This window comes from Heptranchias perlo, chromosome 4 (genome assembly GCF_035084215.1).
Source record: "Heptranchias perlo isolate sHepPer1 chromosome 4, sHepPer1.hap1, whole genome shotgun sequence".
NCBI classification, from domain to species: Eukaryota; Metazoa; Chordata; class Chondrichthyes; order Hexanchiformes; family Hexanchidae; genus Heptranchias; species Heptranchias perlo.
In genome coordinates, this window is record NC_090328.1 from 79,284,370 (window position 1) to 79,305,118 (window position 20,749).

General features: G+C 41.4%; 1 protein-coding gene across 2 annotated transcripts in view; it reads right to left on the reverse strand.

Moving 5' to 3' along the window:
- Positions 1–1,190: 1,190 nt before the first annotated feature.
- prxl2c (peroxiredoxin like 2C) overlaps positions 1,191–20,749 on the reverse strand; it is a 32,367-nt gene continuing 12,808 nt past the window's right edge. Inside the window, exons 1-6 of one of the 2 annotated variants that reach the window (XM_067982217.1) lie at positions 7,708–7,904; positions 7,129–7,197; positions 5,478–5,531; positions 4,652–4,757; positions 2,282–2,413; positions 1,191–1,496 (exon numbers count right to left, since the gene is read on the reverse strand). In XM_067982217.1, coding sequence (XP_067838318.1) covers positions 1,369–1,496; positions 2,282–2,413; positions 4,652–4,757; positions 5,478–5,531; positions 7,129–7,197; positions 7,708–7,887 — 669 coding nt within the window. In that variant the 5' untranslated portion in view covers positions 7,888–7,904 and the 3' untranslated portion in view covers positions 1,191–1,368. Of the gene's footprint in view, positions 1,497–2,281; positions 2,414–4,651; positions 4,758–5,477; positions 5,532–7,128; positions 7,198–7,707; positions 7,905–20,749 lie in introns of those variants that run through there. The other variant, XM_067982218.1, reaches the window with a different exon arrangement.

A 20,749-nucleotide genomic window follows, 5' to 3' on the forward strand; every position in this document is an offset into this window, starting at 1 on the left:
GTATGGGAAGTTGCCAAGACCCAAGTTCAGAAGAGTTCAGAAGAATGAGAGGCGATCTTATTGAAACATATAAGATTGTGAAGGGGCTTGATCGGGTGGATGCGGTAAGGATGTTCCCAAGGATGGGTGAAACTAGAACTAGGGGGCATAATCTTAGAATAAGGGGCTGCTCTTTCAAAACTGAGATGAGGAGAAACTTCTTCACTCAGAGGGTAGTAGGTCTGTGGAATTTGCTGCCCCAGGAAGCTGTGGAAGCTACATCATTAAATAAATTTAAAACAGAAATAGACAGTTTCCTAGAAGTAAAGGGAATTAGGGGTTACGGGGAGCAGGCAGGAAATTGGACATGAATTTAGATTTGAGGTTAGGATCAGATCAGCCATGATCTTATTGAATGGCGGAGCAGGCTCGAGGGGCCGATTGGCCTACTCCTGCTCCTATTTCTTATGTTCTTATGTTCTTATCAGAAGTTCTGTAATTTTAGGACTTTATTTATTGCTCCCGATAGTCACAATAAATTTTAGAAGTGTAACCATTTTGAAACTTTTTCACTTCCATGAATTTGCAAGCATTAAAAAGAAACCAAGATCACAGGATCGTGACCCACAGGAGCAATGGACTATTGTCATGAGGCATGCTTCCCTGTACCAACACAAGAGGAACATAAGTTAAAGTCTGTGAGCAATTCCTGTTACACTGTAACCCACAAAAGGTCAGGAAGGGGAAAAAAATAGAAGGGTACACACTCACCAAACTAACTTAGATTTAGTGTCCTTAGTCAAATACCAATTACTGTATCAGGGCTTACTCCCTATTATTTGTCTTTCCAAATGGTTTACTGTTGCTGCAGTTTTGATCTACCACAGCTGTACACTTCCTAATACTCTAACACCAAGGTCTCCACCCCACGTTGGAAAAAAATATGTAACATCAAGGTCTTCCTCCCTACATTGCACACACTGTTAGAAAAGCTTCTGTAATAAACCAAATGGATTCAATAGAATAGCTTTTACAAATCTGTGGCCCAGGAGTGAATATCAGCAATTCAGGCTTGGAGATCAGCAGGCCTCCCAGGACTTTTAGTCTAGGAATAGGCAATCCTGCAGGCCCGCTGATGTCCAAACCTGAATTCTGGATTTGTGCTTCATGCCAAAAGCAAGGATATGTAAAATCTACCCAAATAAAGTTAATAAGTTAAACTATTTGATGTGTATTTTTAAAACAGATGATCATTTGCACTGTAATAGTCTTGTTGACAATGCTTCTTTTCTGCTAGTTAAAAATACAGAAACCAAAAGTAGTTTAGTAGATATACATGTATGTGTTGGACAGAATCCGGTGTTGTTTTCATTGTCTATAAATATTACTTCAAATGTCAATGGTCTGTGCCTCATTGATGAAGTCCACTGTTTGAACTCCAGCCAACTGTAGCAATAAATTGATCGGTGCATGATCCAACCTATTTGAATCAAGATGTCCAAAGTGAAGTTCATCTCCTGTAGAAATAAGAATAAATATATTTAGTAAGACTTCCTATCAAATGAAATACATTTCTGTAAATCTTCAAATCTTGTATGTCAACTTGAACATGATGGAGAACTAAACCATAAAGATCTGGAAAGTCCTAAGTTCAATTTCTGGTCTGTGCTAAGTTAGCTGATCTCAGCTTGAGGAGCAACTGGCCCCAGTATCCCTGGGCTATGGAGAGGAAGAAAAATCAGCCAGATTTTCTATTCCCGATTGTTGTCCAGTGATTTCCTGTTGGAATGTACATGTGTGAGAATACAGGGCAAGGACAGGGACAGTTTTCTCTGTGATGGTTCTCAGTCAAAAAGGCTGCTCATTGTCTAGGCTCACACATTAAGAATGGCTATTTGGGTGAGGTACCTTATGGCTTTTAGTACCCGTGGAAGCATAGCTAAGCATGAATTAATACCTTGAGAAAACATTTGTTCGGGATGAAAGGGAGGAATTTACAACAGAACTTTTTTGGCAAAATATTGAATGCTATTTTAAAGTTGCAGTGTTCCTAAAATCATCCATGAGTTGGAAATTAAAGTACAGAATCTAACACAGTAAAAAGTCTCTTTTGTAATGATGCCAAATTGTTCAATAACTAAGTCATTCAATGCAACAGATGTAAGTGTATTTTGAAGGTTTTTTTTGTTAACCAATAAAGATGTTTTTCCCTGAACAATACTCTTTAACAACTGTGACATCTGAAAAAGCTGTTTTAAAAATCCAACAACTAGACCTTCTTCAGAAATCAAACTGAGCTCACCAGGCCCTACAATCAAAGCTCCACCTTGCTGATCTGGGTCACCTTGAAAGTCAAATGCTGGGCTCTTCATTGCACACCACATACTCTTAAGAATTCCAATCAGCATGCTTGATTTGACGTGCAGACTCCTACCTGATAAAAGAAACCCAAGTGTCACTTTGAACAGAGGATGAGCATAGCAGATCCACTTACTGTCTTTGGGAGCCAATAGGGAATGTTACCAATATGGTAGTTTATAAACAAGCTGGCCATAAACAATACACATTATATAGAATTACATGTCATGACACTATCATTAAGGTTATCTACATTTTTATTAAAGATTCTTTTAAAATTTCTATTGTTTTAAAATCTCATCAAGGCTATTTATAAACCATTAATTAAAAAAATAATTATTTCCTTCCTAATTGGCCTACTGGATAAATGTACCTCGGAGTGATTCCTAGCCATTCAAACCAGGAAGAACCTTGGTTCTTTCACTGATCTGTCCTGAGTTAGCCCATCTCAACTAAAGCATCAATGAGAGCACTGTATTTCACCTCAGTGTCCCCATGTTAGATAAAAGAAAAAAGATCAACTGGGATTCCCACTTCTAACTGCTAATCTAGCAACCCCTGCTACAAGTACAAAAGTGTGCCTATCAAGTGAAGATAGGGTCAGGCAGAACTCTGAGCCTCAGTGTCAAATAGCCTGTAGATGCTCACTGTCAAGGCTCACGAGTAAAGAATGGTTTCTTGGGTGAAGAACTGAAGGGCAGCATCCATGGAACTGCAACTCAAGTTGCTGTCTTCAAAAGAGGTGGGTTAAGAAAAAAAAGTGAACAAATAAATAAGTAAACAAAAATGTAGGCATTTAATCTATCTGAAACACATTGTTCAGAACCTACACAAATAATTTTCATTTACCTCTTGATTTGATATTAAGCACATATCATTCTACTCCCTGCTACATGAGAATTTTTTTTCTCTTGGGTCTAATGTTTACAGTAGGGAGTTCCATCAAAAGGGGGCAAAATAGGATACTCAGAGACTGTGCACAGCAAATACCAATCCATCAACTGACTTTGTTTTTCTAAAATCCAAAAGACATAAGGAAAGCTAGAGATCAGCATTATTGCTACACATTTTTTAAATACAAAAAGCAGAGCTGGAGTTCTGTCTTCAGTGGGTACAGTGGGTACAATGGCAATTATGACCCTGATTTTAACTCCAGCTGGGTTTTGGGTGGGTAGGTAGGTAAGCGAGGTGACTTGAAAACTCGCACGCTGCTGCAGAAATCAGGCCCAGGCTATTTTAACTTCCAGGTATCATTAACATCCCATTTCCTACTCATTCCAGAGCAGGAAGCTGCATCTGGCCTTTGGAAAATTGCACTGTTCATTGCTGCCCGCCGGAACTTGGGTACGTGTTCGGAAGGGCGGTCCCGAGAGGGTCTCGTGAAGGGAAAGGGGGAGGGGTGCAGAGCAGAAAAGGCCTAAATATTCCTTGTGATGTCTGGGTAATCTGGGTGATTTTAATTGACCACCTGGCCAGGTTCTGCCTGGCGGGTAAGGTTAAAATCGCCCCCTTTATGTTTAAACAGCATTCAGGAGGAACAACAAATATATTTTACTTGTTGGAGCTCAGCTCCAATTTATCACTTTGCAGTAATTCCACCTTCTCCGTGCCAGCAATCATGACTATAAAATGCTGTCCATATTGCCAGAGCATTAAATTATAGCAATCTGCTAATTATTGGTAGGACAGGAAAATTAGAAAAATGCAGTAATAAATTTACTCTCAATGGTAACTATGAATAATTTACTTCCTCGGTTATGTTTAGTTTACAGTTTTCTTATCTTATAATCATTCCCCAATTTTGTTCCTCATTCAGTGAAAATATTCCTACATCCAGCTTATCAGTTCCCTTCACATTTTAAAAAAGCTTTAGCCACTTCCCCCAATAGCTCAGTGGGTAAGTGTTCTTTGTGGAATTGAGCCATACACATGTGGAAAGTTCAAAGTTCAATCTCCAGCTGAATTAGTTGATCTGATCAAGGAGCCTCGGGGGTGTTACAACTGGACTCATTGTTCTTGGGATAGAGAGGGCAAAAATCAGCCACGGTTCCCATTCCTCACTGCGTCTACAGGGAAAGAGGAAAAAAAAATCAAGGGGAGCGCCATCGTCCACCTGATTTAGTATACTTCCATGTGGCTATTTAAACACATCATTAATAAGGTCTAGGAACCAGTCCCCTCCTTGCATTCTCAGCCACAGGTGATGTATGCCCCAAGCTCAGGGAAGAAAGTAAATAATATTGAAAAAAGTGGGTACGTACCCTCTCATAAAAGTGCAAGAAACACACAACAGAACATTAAACCAATATACTACCTGCTTGGTGGAATGTTTCCCCTTGTTTCATTTTTAATTTTTTATAAATTTGTCTGCTTGGGTCAACATAAATTTCATGAGTATATCCAGTTAATGTGCAGAAACCCTAGGAGTAAAATGAAAATTTTAATACTAACAAATAATCTGTTTCTTCAGGTTAAGAGCCTGATCAGAAACTGACTGCATTGTGATCTTGACACTAGCTGTTTCTTGCAGCTGAACTAGAATGCACATTTTTAAAAATGTGCAATTAATCTTATTTAAGCAGAGACTTGGTGCCATATTCTGAATTAAACACTCAGATGCACATGTGGATTTATTGGTACTGCTCCATTTATACTGGTAGGATTAACATGCAATAAGTAAAAAATCCCATTTGAGAGTTAATCTGGCATCATGTATTTTTTAAATGAGTATGAGTATAACAGATTAGACCTGAATTTCCCTCCCATTGCACCCAAAAAGAAAACATTAAGCAGCCTTCCCCAATTACACAGAATTTACAGCACAGAAACAGGCCATTTGGCCTAACAGGTCTATGCCAATGTTTATGCTCCAGACGAGCCTCCTCCCACCCTATCACCATATCCTTCTATTCCTTTCTCCCTCATGTACATGTCTAGCTTTCCCTTAAATGCATCTATGATATGCTATTCTTGACCATCAAGCATTTAACAACTAAACATTTCAAGTACTACTTCTGTGATACACCAACTGCAAAGATGCTAGCTGGTTATGCAGAATGTACAGAAGCACAAAGTAATGTCCTTCACAAACACTTCATTTTAACGATTATGAATTGATTAACAACAGTAGTTATACATACCTTAATATGGTGATGGGTGGATTGTCCAATAACTATTAGCCTGACACCAACATCCTTCAAAAGACAAAGTAAATAATTGGGTAAATAATTGTGCTGGTTACATCTTGAAACTACAATTTCTTGTAACTGAGGGCAAATACATCAGATGGTATACAGCGTGAAAACTAACAAGACTAAATACTAATACAAAGGCCATTAGAATTGGCAGTAATGATTACAAAAATGTAAAATCATTGAGTTTTAGCATAGCAGGAACACCAGAGACTGTATTTACATGAAGCAAATCAATAAAATGTTGTTAAAACTAATTGGTATCCCTAAGCTTAGATAGGCTAGATTTCTCCCTTTCTGATTTTTTAAGCTCCCTCTCTTCCCCAATGATCGTGACACATGCTGGGATATAGTCTCAATTTTCCCCCCTCCTCTAGTGAAGACTTCTTGCTAGAGTATGGTTCCATGGGTACTGTTTATGCTCACTTCACCTCATCCAAGTGGCCTTTATTCACGTGTGAACCTTGTCAGTTTAGGTCAGCAGGCTATTCAGTAGCAGGTGGCATCACAACTGAGCCTAAGTATATATTTGTCTAATGTTCACACACGCTCACTTTCAGTGGGAGCTGCAAAAAGCAATCAGGAGCAGGAACCCTTGCTGATTTTCCCTTCCCAAACCTAAGGATACTGAGAACAACTACAACAACACAACTGCTGCCCCGGCTGAGATAAGTTAACAGACCGGGGATTGATGCAAAGACATCCCTGGTTATACGATTTAGCAACTTACTGGCTGTGTTAATGAGCCTGGAGCTGTACTTTTTAAAGAGACTGATTAACCCAAACGGGATAAAATTCAAATCATCTTTCATTAGCCTGAAAAAGTTCAGTTGACATCTGATTTTATTAATGTAGTTTGGCTCTCACCCACAAAATCTATATGTTCAATGATTATGAAACATTACATTTTACTTCCCTACTCAGCACCAATCAAACATTTTTAGCCTGAAAATCTGTCACTCAATGGTCAACACACAAATCTTCCTCACTTGCCCATATCCCAAATGGAGAGGATAGCAATGTAATAATAAATCATCCTGAGCCATGTGCTAATGTCCAAATATAGTTCCTCCAAGTTTTATGGATGAAATATTCTATCCTCCTCCTTACTGTTTATATGGGGAAGTACTTTTTCTCTAGGGAAGGGGAAATGAGGCATTAGGAAATTGTACTCCCACCAACAGTAACCCCAATGTAATTGTAAATTAATGATTAATCATTGAAAACTGTTTATCAAAATTAAATATTGTTCTCCTATCCTTAGAGACATTGGAGCTCTCCTGCCTATTGCTGGATGACTCACTGCAACTGTAGCAAATTGTATACTAACCTTTTGATAAGAACATAAGAAATAGGAGCAGGAGTAGGCCATACTCCCCTTTGAGCATGCTTCGCCATTCAATAAGATCATGGCTGATCTTTGGCCTCAACTCCACTTTACTGCCCGATCCCCATATCCCTTGATCCTAAATCCCTTGATTTAGCATTTATATATGCTAAAACAATAATATGCTTGATTTCAAGAACTGTACATTTGTAATTAAGTTATGTTTATAACCTTAGAGAGGGAAGAAAATTCCTAAATGTCTTTTGTGCTCACCATCAGATATTTCTGTGGAATTTTTGCCAAATCCTCCACATACTCTTTGCAGGCGTAACAGAGAAAATGCTGAAAAAGAATAACATTTCATGTCAGGCCTTTTTAATAAAACTGAATAGTTTAATAAATTAACATATCTTATCAAGATAAATCTGTAATTAATGCTGCAATGTCTCCTTCTTAAATCATTTTACTTTCAACAAATTTTGATGTTCGTATTTGTTAACTTAAACTCACAAAAAGAAACTAAAAATGCTGAAAATCAAACCAAAGCAGAAAATATACATCAGATCACTCAGCCTCAAGAAAAAAAGCAGGTTAACGTTTCAGATGCAAGATCCTTCCTCAGAAGTGAGATTTTAACTTGTGGGGAAATCGGTAAAACGAAATGATAAACGCCACTGTATTTATTTTCTCTTTCCCTTCCTAATTTTCCAAATACGGTTTAAAATCATCTCTATCATTTAAGAAATTAATTTGGTTTTTCTGCAATGGCTGAGCTGTGTCTTGTCCACACACAGTCCCTGAACCAGGCTAGAGAAAGGTTCACTCCGATCAGCTTTCCCCTGCCTCTCCTACCCTGACGAAAATTAGGATCGCTTTCCTCTCCCCATACAAAGCGGGGAAAGGTATTTCGCTTCCACAACAATCGACAACGAAGCAGTCTTCAGCAGCCTTGGTGTCGATGGTAGGAGGTGGGTAAAGTTGGTCCTGGGGTTTTCGGTTGATCTGCACGATTTGGGGAGCTCCCGAGGTCATTGCCAAGCCGATCGACATAATGGCTATTTTTGGAGGAGCCGTCACTTTAAATGAACCGTCCCGCCCAATAGTCCTATTCAAGTTACAGCCAGTGCACACAACACACAGAATTCACCGTCGCTTAGGATAAAAGGATTTGTGCTGCATGTATCGTTTCTAATCTTCTTTTGAAAGCGGTGCACAATAAATCGTTATACTGGCTGGGACAAGAACCCGACCCCCTCTAAATATTTAATTAGTTGCTCAATGTGTAGTAATCATCTATAATATAATCTTTCTATAATATGGAAATAAATTGTCTTATCAATTCTCAGATAGTCTTAAAGCACTTCAAATGGATTCTTTGAAGTATAGTCACTTCTGCTATGTGGACAATCACAGCAGGCAATTCACACAAATTCTACAAATAGCAAGTGAGATCAATGATCAATTAATCTGTTTATGGTGGTGTGGATTGAGGGGGGATATTACAAGTTTAGAGTGCACCTCGGGTGCAGCAATGCTAGTCACTCCCTCATGCAGTCTGAGCATCTTACTTTTAGGGGTATATCCGTATTGCCCAACTATATGATTGAGCAACATGGGTGTAACAATAGGGCTCTCTGATGATCTGAGCTGGATATCATGGAGGTAATTTTAACCCCCAAGAATGTGGGCGCTGGGTAGTAAAAATAGTTGATTTCATCAGCGGGACCATAACCCGGCTCCAATGCGCCCACTTCCAGGTTTAACCCAGGCATGTTTGGATGTGCATGAGTAACCGAAACCCAGAAGTCAGGTCCCCTATTAATGCCGGCAGTTGGATCATTAATGGGGCAATTTACCTTGTGCATTCTGAACTTGAAACGAATTTTATCTTTTCTGCACGGGTTTCCCATGGCTTCTCAAACTCACCAGTGAAACAGAGGTGAGATTCATGCAGAAGTTGATTTGGCTCTTTAAAACAATGATTGACACATCTCAAGAAAAGCTCAGGGATTGCAGCAGGTCTCTCAGCTCTCAGGCAATTGTTTGGCTGAGAATTGTTTGTTTTGGGTCTCTATTCACTCTTCCAGCCATCAGTCAATTAAATTGAATAAACTGAAAATAATCAATTGTTAACATCCTGAATCAATGTTGAGTGTGTGCACAAGCTTATATATTTAAGAATGATGACAAGATCTGAAATATTGGACTATTCTGCAGCTCTAAGTTACTTGAAAGAATAACAACATTTTATAAGAACTTGGCTGTTTTGCTAATAAAAATGATAGAACTCCAATCTCATTCATTATTTTTTTTATTCGTTCATGGGATGTGGGCGTCACTGGCAAGGCCAGCATTTATTGCCCATCCCTAATAATTTGCCTTTGTGTGGTCCATCTCTTCCCTTTTTCTGGCTTTCTCTCTTTCCATCTTTGGCAATAGGCATTCCATTGATATTTATTACAAGCTTGGACTTCCACAACTATTTGGATTGTATTTCTTCCCACCCCACTTCATCCCTTTCTCTAATTATCTCCTTATCTGCCCTAATAAATCTATTATCCACACCAGAGTTCCTAAAGGTCCTTCTTTTTCCTCAGCTGAGTCTTTCCTTAGCCGTGGTTGACAGGCCCTTTTATTGAATCCACCACATTTCCCATATGCAGCGGAATATAACTGCCAGGAACATCAGTTATGGTTTTCATCTTTTAATGCTTATGCTAGCGCTGGTGCTGTTAGGAAGTTCAAAAAATGAAGGTTACTTATATTGCACTGATCATGAAATCGCTGCTCTCCTTTTCCGCCTCACCTTCATCTCTCCCTCTCCCCATCTCCTCTCTAATCCTACCTTCTTCTTTCATTTTTCCCACTCTCCTCTCCCTTACCATCCTCCTCTCCCTTCATTTCTCCCCTGCCCTCACCCTTTCTCTTCTCTCCCTCGCTGCCTCTCCCTTCCCTACCAACCCTCTCCCCCTCACTCAGTCTGCCTTCACTGTTCTCACCCTTTCCCTTATCCCTCCCCTCCCTGTTTTAGTTCAAATATCTCCCTTGGTTGATGTGAAAAGTTGTATTGGTTTTAACTCCCCATGTGCAATGCCATGGGAGATCAACCAGCAAGAACTGCAAGCAATGAAAAGAAATATCTCCCTCACAGTACCACCATTGCATCACTTTCTACTTCCTCTGGTAGAATAATAATCATGCCCCCCACTCAACCGAGCAAAAAAATAAAAATCAAAACCCACCCAGTGAGCGTAGATTGAGAACCAAGCCAATGAGAACATATTAGAGAACAACCCCCAAAAAATGACCGTAAGGCCAAACACATCCCCACAGCATGCGACCCAAACACATAGCAGAAATTCTAGGTTAGGACAACAAACCTTCTCCTCCCCACCACTGAGCAGAAATTCTGGCACAGGATCACAAACTCTCATTCACCCCTAACCAACCCATCTCAGAAATTGCTGGTTAGGATATTAAACCAACATCCACGCCGAGACCCTCTCCAATGGTCGAGAGTCGCCCCCCCCCCCCCCCCCCCCGCCACCACCAATGGGCAAGACCCCCCTCACACCGTCAAGACTTCCTCGCCATGGTTTAGACCCCCCCACCAATGGGCAAGACCCCCCTCACACCATCGAGACTTCCCCGCCATGGTTGAGCCCCCCCCCCCGCCCCCCCCCCCCGCCTCCTCCTCTCCAATTCTCGGCTGCTTTCCCTCCCGACAGTCAGCCAGCTTGTCAATCTGGCTGGCTGTTGCGTGGAAAACCCTGAATTGAAATGAATTGCCTTCAATTAAGTTGCAATCGCAGAATCCAGTGCACTCACGACTTCCGGGTTTCCCACGTGATAATCCACCCACTCACTCAGTTCCCGGCCCCATGTCTCTTGCTCATGGCTTCGCATGTGCTTCTCCAAACTTTTCAAAGGCAGACTGAGAAACACTTGCTGAAATGAGGCCAGTTACGAATCATCAAGCTGCTTTATTTTACAGACAGGAAGTGAACATACAAAGTAACAGTCAAAGCAGATTTCATTTACTTAACTCAATTTCACTGATTTCTTTGAAAAAATAACCACAAGCCCTATCCTTTTCATGGGCTGGCTTATTGCTTTTGGCATGTCTCTCTCTCTAGGCAACATCTAATCACAAACCTAATCTCTTGCAATTTAAGCTTCCAGCTCTAGGCCAAGAGCTGTGCCTCATTGTCCTTAAAGTAGTTATGAATAAGCGTTAAAATACAGTTTTTTAAATGTTTATTTTGCTAAAGAAACTTTTGGTGTCATCTTTCATGAAGGTTTATTTTCTTCAAGATTGTTTGCAACCATTTTTTTTTGAGACCAGCACGATGTTCTCTGGGATGAATACATTATGAATACATAAATATTCCTGTCACTGCACTTAGAATTGCCATTTTGTAAATAAAATAAGGAGGTTGGAATAGTGATGATTTTTACTTCATTTAAAAAAAATACACAAGATTCCAATATTTAGGATTTCTATACCGTCTACTACTGATGCTGACTAAAAGCCTGTTTGTATGTGAGCACAATGCCCAATTATGTTCTGTAACTTTGAAAGGCGATCTCAGTTTGTTCACGCTTGTGGAGGAGGTCCTTTTGTTACTGTGTAACTGGGAAAAGACTTCACTGTTTTTATTAGAGCAGTCAATGCCCATGGGAAAATGTGAAGAGTGGTTAATGATCAATAAGAGTACAATAGTTTGCAAATCCCAGGCTGGATGCAGTCAAGTCCACCCACAAGCATGACATTCAGCTCCTCATGACTGTTCCTGCAAGCTACATTTTAGTGACACTGGTTACTCCTGTAAGTGGATCTCGCCCCTCTTACATTCAGGAATTTACCCATACTGCCCAATATCTAGTTATCTGATAGGACCCCCTTGTTATATGAAATGTATACCATGACCTACGCACTTGCCCTCACAACAGCTTCTCCAATCTCCTGCAAGATGACTGATTCACATTTTAATGGGACAAGGCTGGATGTGAGTCCTCAAACTAGTTTATTTTGCAATTGTTATGTGAATAAATAGATATACATATGAAGTAATTCCCACAACAATACTTTTTGATCTTTTATCCATTCTTGTAATAAATAAAATAATAAATCATGCTACATTGACATTTTTAGCAGACTGAAAGCTTTCACTTTGCATAGATAGACTTTTTCTCTGAAACCTCACCAGCTAGCTAGGCTGGTTTTCTTCTTAAAAGGAGACACATCTCCTCCTTGTCTCACAGGATAACTTTTGCTGGAACTGACCATGAACAGGTATTTCACTCTTTTTTATTGCTTCCGAGTGAAGGAAGTTGAAAGACATACTTTTGACTTCTTCCCTATCCTGGGGTCAGCCACAACCACTACAGTCCTGTTGGATGGAGACCCAAACAAACCACCTCATGAATTCAGTTCCTCCTAACATTTTATGTGGGAATGCCTACTGAAACAAAATCATGGCCTCTCCACTATTTTTCCAGATCATTAGGGATAATAGTTACAATGTTTGGCTCATTTCACCTGACTGCAAGAACTCTTCCCTTTCAACTCTAGTTGGAAGCTTGCTTTAAAATGAGTCCAGAAAGGTTTTAAATTATGTACAACACTTCAATATCAATCAGACCCAAATCCTTCTAGGTTGAAAGCCCCAAAATGCAACAGTAACATAACACCAGATAACAGCTTTGCAAGGGCAGTTGTCTCAAAAATTTGATGCTGGTATTTGCTGGCAAGAAGGAACACAAAAAACAACTAGAAAATTTGTACCTGGTTATTAACAGGCATGTATTGCCGAAGCTAATGCATGCTGCAGCAACCAGAGTTTAGTAAGTGATATTTAACTCTGCGTTTAACCTTCTGCGTACAAGAGATAGAATTTGAAGTTTGAGAGATAGCTGGGTGGGAGAATTCAACATGAGGAAGAAGAAGTGTATGAAGCTTCGTTGCTTTTGATATTATGTGCAGAACTTTTGGATTTTTAACAGATGTTGAGGTACAACTGCAGCAGCTCTTGTGTTCATCCATTGATGGACCATGAGTACACCGATAGTGCACACCAATAGAGCAATAGTGAGAAAGGATATTGGCTCAGAAAATCAAGATGTAGAATCAGTCTGGGTGGAATTAAGAAGCACCAAGGGGAGTTGTTGATAGGCCTCCAAACAGTAGTGGTAATGTAGGGGATCGGATCAAACAGGAAATTAGAGATGCATGTAACAAGGGTACTACAGTAATCATGGGTGACTTTAATTTACATATAGACTGGCCAAACCAAATTAGCAATAATACTGTAGAGGATGAATTCCTGGAGTGTGCACGAGATGGTTTTTTAGACCAGTACATTGAGGAGCCAAATAGGGAACAGGCTATCCTAGATTGGGTATTGTGCAATGAGAAGGAGTTAATTAATAATCTTGTTGTGCGGGGTCCTTTAGGGAAGAGTGACCCTAACATGATGGAATTCTTCATTAAGATGGAAAGTGAAGTAGTCCAATCCGAAACTAGGGTCCTAAATCTAAACAAAGGAACTATGAAGGTATGAGGAGTGAGTTAGCTATGATAGATTGAGGAGCTTCATTAAAAGGCATGATGGTGGATAGGTAATGGCTAACATTTAAGGAATGAATGCATGAATTGCAACAGATATGCATTCCTTTCTGGCGCAAAAACACAAAAGGAAAAATGGCCCAACCATGGTTAACAAAAGAAATTAAGGGTAGCATTAGATCCAAAGAAGAGTCATATAAACTTGCTAGAAAAAATAGCAAGCCTGAGGATTGGGAGCAGTTTAGAATTCAGCAAAAAAGGACCAAGAGATTGATTAAGAGGGGAAAAATAGAGTATGAGAGTAAACTTGCCAGGAATATAAAAGCAGACTGTAAAAGCTTCTACGAGTATGTAAAAAGAAAAAGATTAGTGAAGACAAATATAGGTCCCTTACAGTCAGAAATGGGAGAATTTATAATGGGGAACAAGGAAATGGCAGAGCAATTAAACAAATACTTTGGTTCTGTCTTCACAGAAGAGGACACAAATAACTTCCCAGAAATGCTAGGCAACCAAGGGTCTAGTGAGAAGGAGGAATTAAAGGAAAGTATGTGAAAAAAGTGCTGGAGAAATTAATGGGACTGAAAACCGATAAATCCCCAGGACCTGATGATCTGCATCCCAGAGTACTAAAAGAGGTAGCCATGAAAATAGTGGATGCATTGGTTGTCATCTTCCAAAATTCTATAGATTATGGAACAGTTCCTGCAGATTGGAGGGTGGCAAATGTAACCCCACTATTTAAAAAAGGAGGAAGAAAACAGGGAACTACAAACCGGTTAGCCTAACATCAGTAGTAGGGAAAATGTTAGAGTCTATTATAAAGGATGTGATAACAGGACACTTAGAAAATATCAACAGGATTAGACAAAATCAACATGGAATTATGAAAGGGAAATAGTGTTTGACAAACATACTGGAGATTCTTGTAGATGTAACTGGTAGAATAGATAAGGGAGAACCAGTGGATGTGGTGTATTTGGATTTTTAGAAGGTTAAGAGGTTAGTGTGCAAAATTAAAGCACATGGGATTGGTGGTAATACACTGGCTTGGATTGAAAATTGGTTAACAGACAGGAAACAGAGAGTAGGAATAAATGGGTCTTTTTCGGGGTGGCAGGCGGTGACTAGTGGGGTACCGCAGGGATCGGTGCTTGGGCCCCAGTTAGTCACAATATATATCAATGATTTGGATGAGGGAACCAAATGTAATATTTCCAACTTTGCTGACGACACAAAACTAGGTGGGATTGTGAGTTGTGAGGAGGATGCAAAGAGGCTTCAAGGCCATTTAGACAAGTTGAGTGAGTGGGCAAATACATGGCAGATGCAGTATAATATGGATAAGTGTGAAGTTATCCACTTCGGAAGGAAAAACAGAAAGGCAGAGTATTATTTAAATGGTGATAGATTGGGAAATGTTGATGTACAAAGGGACCTGGGTGTCCTTGTACACCAGTCACTGAAAGCAAATATGCAGATGCAGCAAGCAGTTAGGAAGGCAAATGGTATGTTGGCCTTCATTGCAAGAGGATTTGAGTAGAGCAGGGATGTCTTACTGCAGTTATACAGGGTCTTGGTGAGACCACACCTAGAGTATTGTGTGCAGTTTTGGTCTCCTTACCTAAGAAAGAATATACTTGCCATAGAGGGAGTGCAGCGAAGGTTCACCAGACTGATTCCTGGGATGGCAGGACTGTTGTATTTGGAAAGATTGGGTCGACTCGGCCTGTATTCTCAGAGTTTAGAAGAATGAGAGGGGATCTCATTGAAACATATAAAATACTGACAGGGCTAGACAGACTGGATGCAGGGGGGATGTTTCCCCTGGCTGGGGGTGTCCAGAACGAAGGGTCACAGTCTCAGGATATGGGGTAGGGCATTTAGGACTGAGATGAGGAGAAGTTTCTTCACTCAGGGTGGTGAACCTGTGGAATTCTCTACCACAGAAGGCCGTGGAGGCCAAGTTACTGAATATATTTAAGAAGGCGATGGATAGATTTCTAGACACAGAAGGCATCAAGGGGTATGGGGAAAGAGCAGGAGTATGGTATTGAGATAGAGGATCAGCCATGATCATATTGAATGGCGGAGCAGGCTCGAAGGGCCGAATGGCCTACTCCTGCTCCTGCTCCTATTTTCCATGTTTCTATGTTGTGGATTATACCCAGATTCACGAACATTGATAGATATAAGGTTAATGAACTCTGCCTCACCTGGAAAAGAAATTCAGGATGCAATCACAGAAAACTAATCCGGCACTGGGGAGAAATGGAGGGGACTATGTGAATGAAATGATGTCAGCACAGGCCTTTGTTTGGAAATAGACTCTTAGGAGTAATTTTGACTTTGAGCAATGGTGTAAATCAGGAGCGATGCAAAACAGGCTGCCGATTCACCATCACTCGTTCTACATTATCACACAAAGTCAAAATTACCTCCTCAATTAGTAAAAAAATTGGGAGGATGAAATTGGGAACTTGTGTGGGTGATTGCAAATGTGAACCTGTGTCCTATCACTCCTTCAGAGGCCATGTTTATAAATTGTTCTCTGTCGCAATTCTAACTGAGATGATCAAGGGAGCCAATATCACTTTCACAAAGGCAGCAGTTTGAGTGTCACCAGTTAAATCTGCTGCTAACTTCTGCGGGAAATTTAAAAGTGCATCTATTAAAAATTTAAGGACTCAATCATAACTCAGCAATTTGGTCCAGTGAGCAGCAGAGCCACACAAACCAGGCTCCTCAGGTTCGGTCCCCTATCTATAATTAATTAGTTGATCTTAGCTGGGTTAGGGGTTAGAATGCCAAAGGGGCACTACATTTGACCTTCGTGTTCTTGGGTTAGGGAAGGAAAGAAAGTCTCAGCGATCCCTCTCCTAATCACTATCTAGAGGCTCCTTGCTGGATATGAAATGTGTTAATGTCAAGTAAAGAAAATTGGCCTCAGCTGTGAAGACCTAACCTGATGAATAGCCTGCCACCATTCATTATTCACCATGAATAATGGCCACGGGGCGAGATACTGGAAGGCACCATGGAATCATATACCAGTAAGGAGTCAATGCCGTCCGGAGAGGAGTGGAGAAAAAAAAACCGACAGAGCAGAAAAAGCATTTAAAAAAAGCAAGATTCTGTGTAGAGTTAGTAGATCTCTGCAGGATAGTAGTCGAGTGCTAAATTGCCTTAGCCCTGGCTAGGGAGGGGAAGAATCAGTCAGGTTTCCTGCTCCCAGTCACTGCTAGAAAGTGTATGTGTGATTGTCAGGTGAGGATCTGTAAAACCACACACTTCCATGAGTTAGCCCAAATTGTAACAGGGCTTTCTCCCAACTCTTTATTTATGTTCACAGCAAATTACAGTTTCCTCAGTGTCCTCATTCACTGGTCTTATAATCAATACATTTCTTTCTGCCATTCAAATGTACATCAATGCACTTTTCTCCTTTACTCCCATCTCATGTCTATGCTCTCTCTTTAACCACCTAATGCAAATGTTGGGGGCTAATCGGGGGCCAACCTCCTTCCCGTCCCATTCACCACCGTCCCATGGACTCTGCCGACAAATCAATAATCACTGCCCCTCTCCACATTGCCTTCCAGAATATCCACTCACTTGTGAACAAGGTTCTTGCCATTCATGACTTTATTGTGGACGATTGTATGGACATTCTGGCTTTGACTGAAACCTGGTTCATGGGTGATGACACCTCGCCCCTTACTGAAGCCTTCCCACCTGGCTATACTTTCCACCACCAGCCCAAACTGCCACGTTGGTGGTAAGGCCCTTATCACCAAGTCACACTTTGGCCTCTCCACATGCTGTTCTGGCACCTTCTCCTCCTTCAAGTCCTCACCCTGTTCCACCCCTCTCGTTTCTCCTTTAAGATTCTCGTTGCCTGCTGCCCCACCTTGAGTTTCTCCCTAAGATATCCACCCTTCTTTCCTCCCTCAGCCTCTGCATCGAGTGACTCCTCATCCTTGGTGATTTCAGTCTCCCTCTGCTTCACCGTCGGAGGCTAAGCTTTGTCATTACACCCCTGGTCCTTGGAACTCTCAGTAAAAATCATTGTTCTTTGCTACGTCTCTCATTTTCTTAAAAAGCCTCTTAAAATCCTCTTTACTCACTTTCAGTTCATCACCAATCTTTAGTTTCCTGCTCAGCATCCCCTCCCCCATAAAGCGCTCTCACTTGAATGTTCTTCCAATAGAGTCAGGGCATTACATAAATACAAGGTGTGGAGATGCCGGTGATGGACTGGGGTTGACAATTGTAAACAATTTTACAACACCAAGTTATAGTCCAGCAATTTTATTTTAAATTCACAAGCTTTCGGAGGCTACCTCCTTCCTCAGGTGAACGATGTGGAGATTTCCACATCGTTCACCTGAGGAAGGAGGTAGCTTCTAAATACAAGGTGTAATTATTGTCGCTCACTTTGACAATGCGAGAGATGTTTAGTTTAGAAATTAATATCACAAATATCCACTAGATGGTGCTCTATCCTTTGACAGTACATTAGAAATGCCTCAGATAATTCCACACAGTGCATTTATTCAACTGAATGATCAAATAGAAGTTGTCCAGCAGGAACTGGGCTGAGCTCTAGCTCTGAAATTTTATCCTATCCGAAAATGACCCTAATGGGCAATTTTGTAAATATCCAAATCAGTGGTGAAATAAAAAAGTTTCACATTGCTTGAAGAGCTGGAATCAGAGGGGCTCATTTTAACCTGGCCCACCGGGGAGGGAAAGTGGTGGATTCGGGTCGGCCGCCTTTTTGACACCCCGCCCGATTTTACTCTTCATTGAAGTAAATGGGGGATAAGATCAGTCGGGGTGTGAAACGGTTGGCTGACCTGATCAAGTCAGCTTCCCGCCGGTAGCCTTGGTGACTCTCCCACCAGTTTTCCTTTACAGATTGAAAACTTAGGGGGCGATTTTAACCCTTCCTGCCCAGCAGAAACCAAGCGCTTGGGCAATTAAAATCGCCCAGGCTACTTACCCGCCCCAGAGCCGACCGTTTGGAATTTTAACCTGCTCTACCGAACAGGCGGCAAGGACACTCGTCCAAAGCTATTGAGGTCCTTCTTTACATATGGATGGCAGGCCCTGATGACATCATCTGGACTTGACTGCAATTTTAACTGAATGACTTGCGTGAGACGCCATTGTGGCTTTTCCACCAGGTGAAGACAGTGAAGTCCAGTTTTGTGCTCACTGACCTACATTGGCTCCTGGTCCAGCAACACCTCAATTTTAGAATTCTTATCCTTGTGTTCAAATCCCTCCATGGCCTAGCCCCTCCCTATCTCTGAAACCTTCTTCAGCCCTACATCCTTCTGAGATCTCTGCGCTCCTCCAATCCTGGCCTTTTGTGAATCCCCGATTTTCATCGCTCTACCATTGGCGGCCGTGCATTCAGCTGCCTAGGCCCTCAGCTCTGGAATTCCCTCTCTAATCCTCTACATCCCTCGAACTCTCTCTCCTCCTTTAAGAAGCTCCTTAATACCTACCTCTTTGATCAAACTTTTGGTCACCTGTACTAATGTCTCCTTACATGGCTCAGTGTCAAATTTTGTCTGATAACGCTCCTGAGAAACGCCTACGTTAAAGGCGCTATGTAAGTTGTTGTTGATGATGATGATGAAAGAGGAGCTGGGGTCAGAAGAAGCCCAAACAGGTTCAGTTTTTAAAAAAAAAACTTTTCTTGTGGGGCCAGGAGGAGCAGGAGTGTTCCTCTGGGCCCCACAAGGAAAGCTTAGGCTTTCCATGCCGTGGAACTCCTCCCGACACTTAAAACCAATCCCGCACCTACTTAATGTGGGCTGGCGGCCTCCTTTGCCATGTGATTTCTCATCGCTTCCTGCCGACCTACTGCCCAGAAAGGGCGGTAAGTCGACAGTGGGATTTAAATAAGGCTGCATTTTATTCTGCCATGGGCAGATGGGAAATTAACTCACCAGTGTTGTTTTCTTCTGGAAACCCACTGGCTGTTAAAATCCAGGCCTCCATGTGTAGAATCATAGGGATAAAACCCATGCCACCCTACAAATCTATATATATTATTAAAATCAGCGGGCTAAAAATTAATCTAGGCCCGTTTCCGGGTGCAGAATAGTCGGTGCGCTCCCAACATATGCTAAAAGCCGGAAGCCTGAGGCTCACCTGAAATCGGGCCTGAGGCCTCATTTCGATATTACCGGTGAGCTGCTGGAACCTGTCCCGCCTCCAGAGGCAACTTGCCAGTTTGATACGGGTAGTGTAGTGGTTATATTACCAAAGTAGTAACCAGAGGCCTGAACTATTAATCCAGAGAACATGAGTTCAAATCCCACCATGGCAGTTTGAGAATTTGAATTACATTTTTTAATATAAATCTGGGAAATAAAAAGCTGGTATCTGTAAAATGTGACCATGAAACTGTTAAGTTGTCGTAAAAACCCAAATGGTTCACTAACTCCTTTAGGGAAGGAAACCTCCAGTCTGGTCTGGTTTATATGTGACTCCAGTTCCACACTAATGTGGTTGACTCTTAACTGCCCTCTGAAGTGGCCTAGCAAGCTACTCAAGTTATATCAAACCATTATCAGCAGTTCAAGAAGACCGAGCACCGCCTTCTCGGGGCAATTGTAGATGGGCAATAAATGCAGGCCTTGCCAACGATGCCCACATCTCAAGGATATTACCTTTTAAATTTGGGCCGTCTGCTTCACTGACAACAGCCCTCAGGTAGGTCCTGCGAGGGGGCTAGTGTGGGCTGGCAGTGGCCCTCAGGAGTGCTGTGGAGCAGGAGGATGAAGATTTTTTTAAAAATTAATTACCTGTTTGTTGGCGACAACTTAATAGGTCCTTAAATAGTCTTCCCATTAACATATACAAGGGGCCTAACGCCTGAATATCGCCCGAGGCCAATATGCCATTAGACGTATTTCAGGTGTCCTCGGGGCATGGGACATACCACCCCAAAATTGGCACTTATAGCCCCCATTTCCTGCCTGGAAAACAGGTTCGAAGAGGATTAGTTTCTCCCCTGGTGTGTGTATTGCATCTATCAAACTATAGTTTCATAGTATCATAGTGGGTACAGCACAGGAGGAGGCCATTCGGCCCATCATGCCTGTGCCGGCTCTTTGAAAGAGCTATCCAATTACTCCCATTCCCCTGCTCTTTCCCCATAGCCCCGCAATTTATTTTCCTTCAAGTATTTTTCTAATTCCCTTTTGAAAGTCAATATTGTATCTGCTTCCACCATCTTTTCAGGCAGTGCATTCCAGATCATTACAACTTGCTGCGTAAAGAAATGTTTCCTCGTGTGGCATCCAA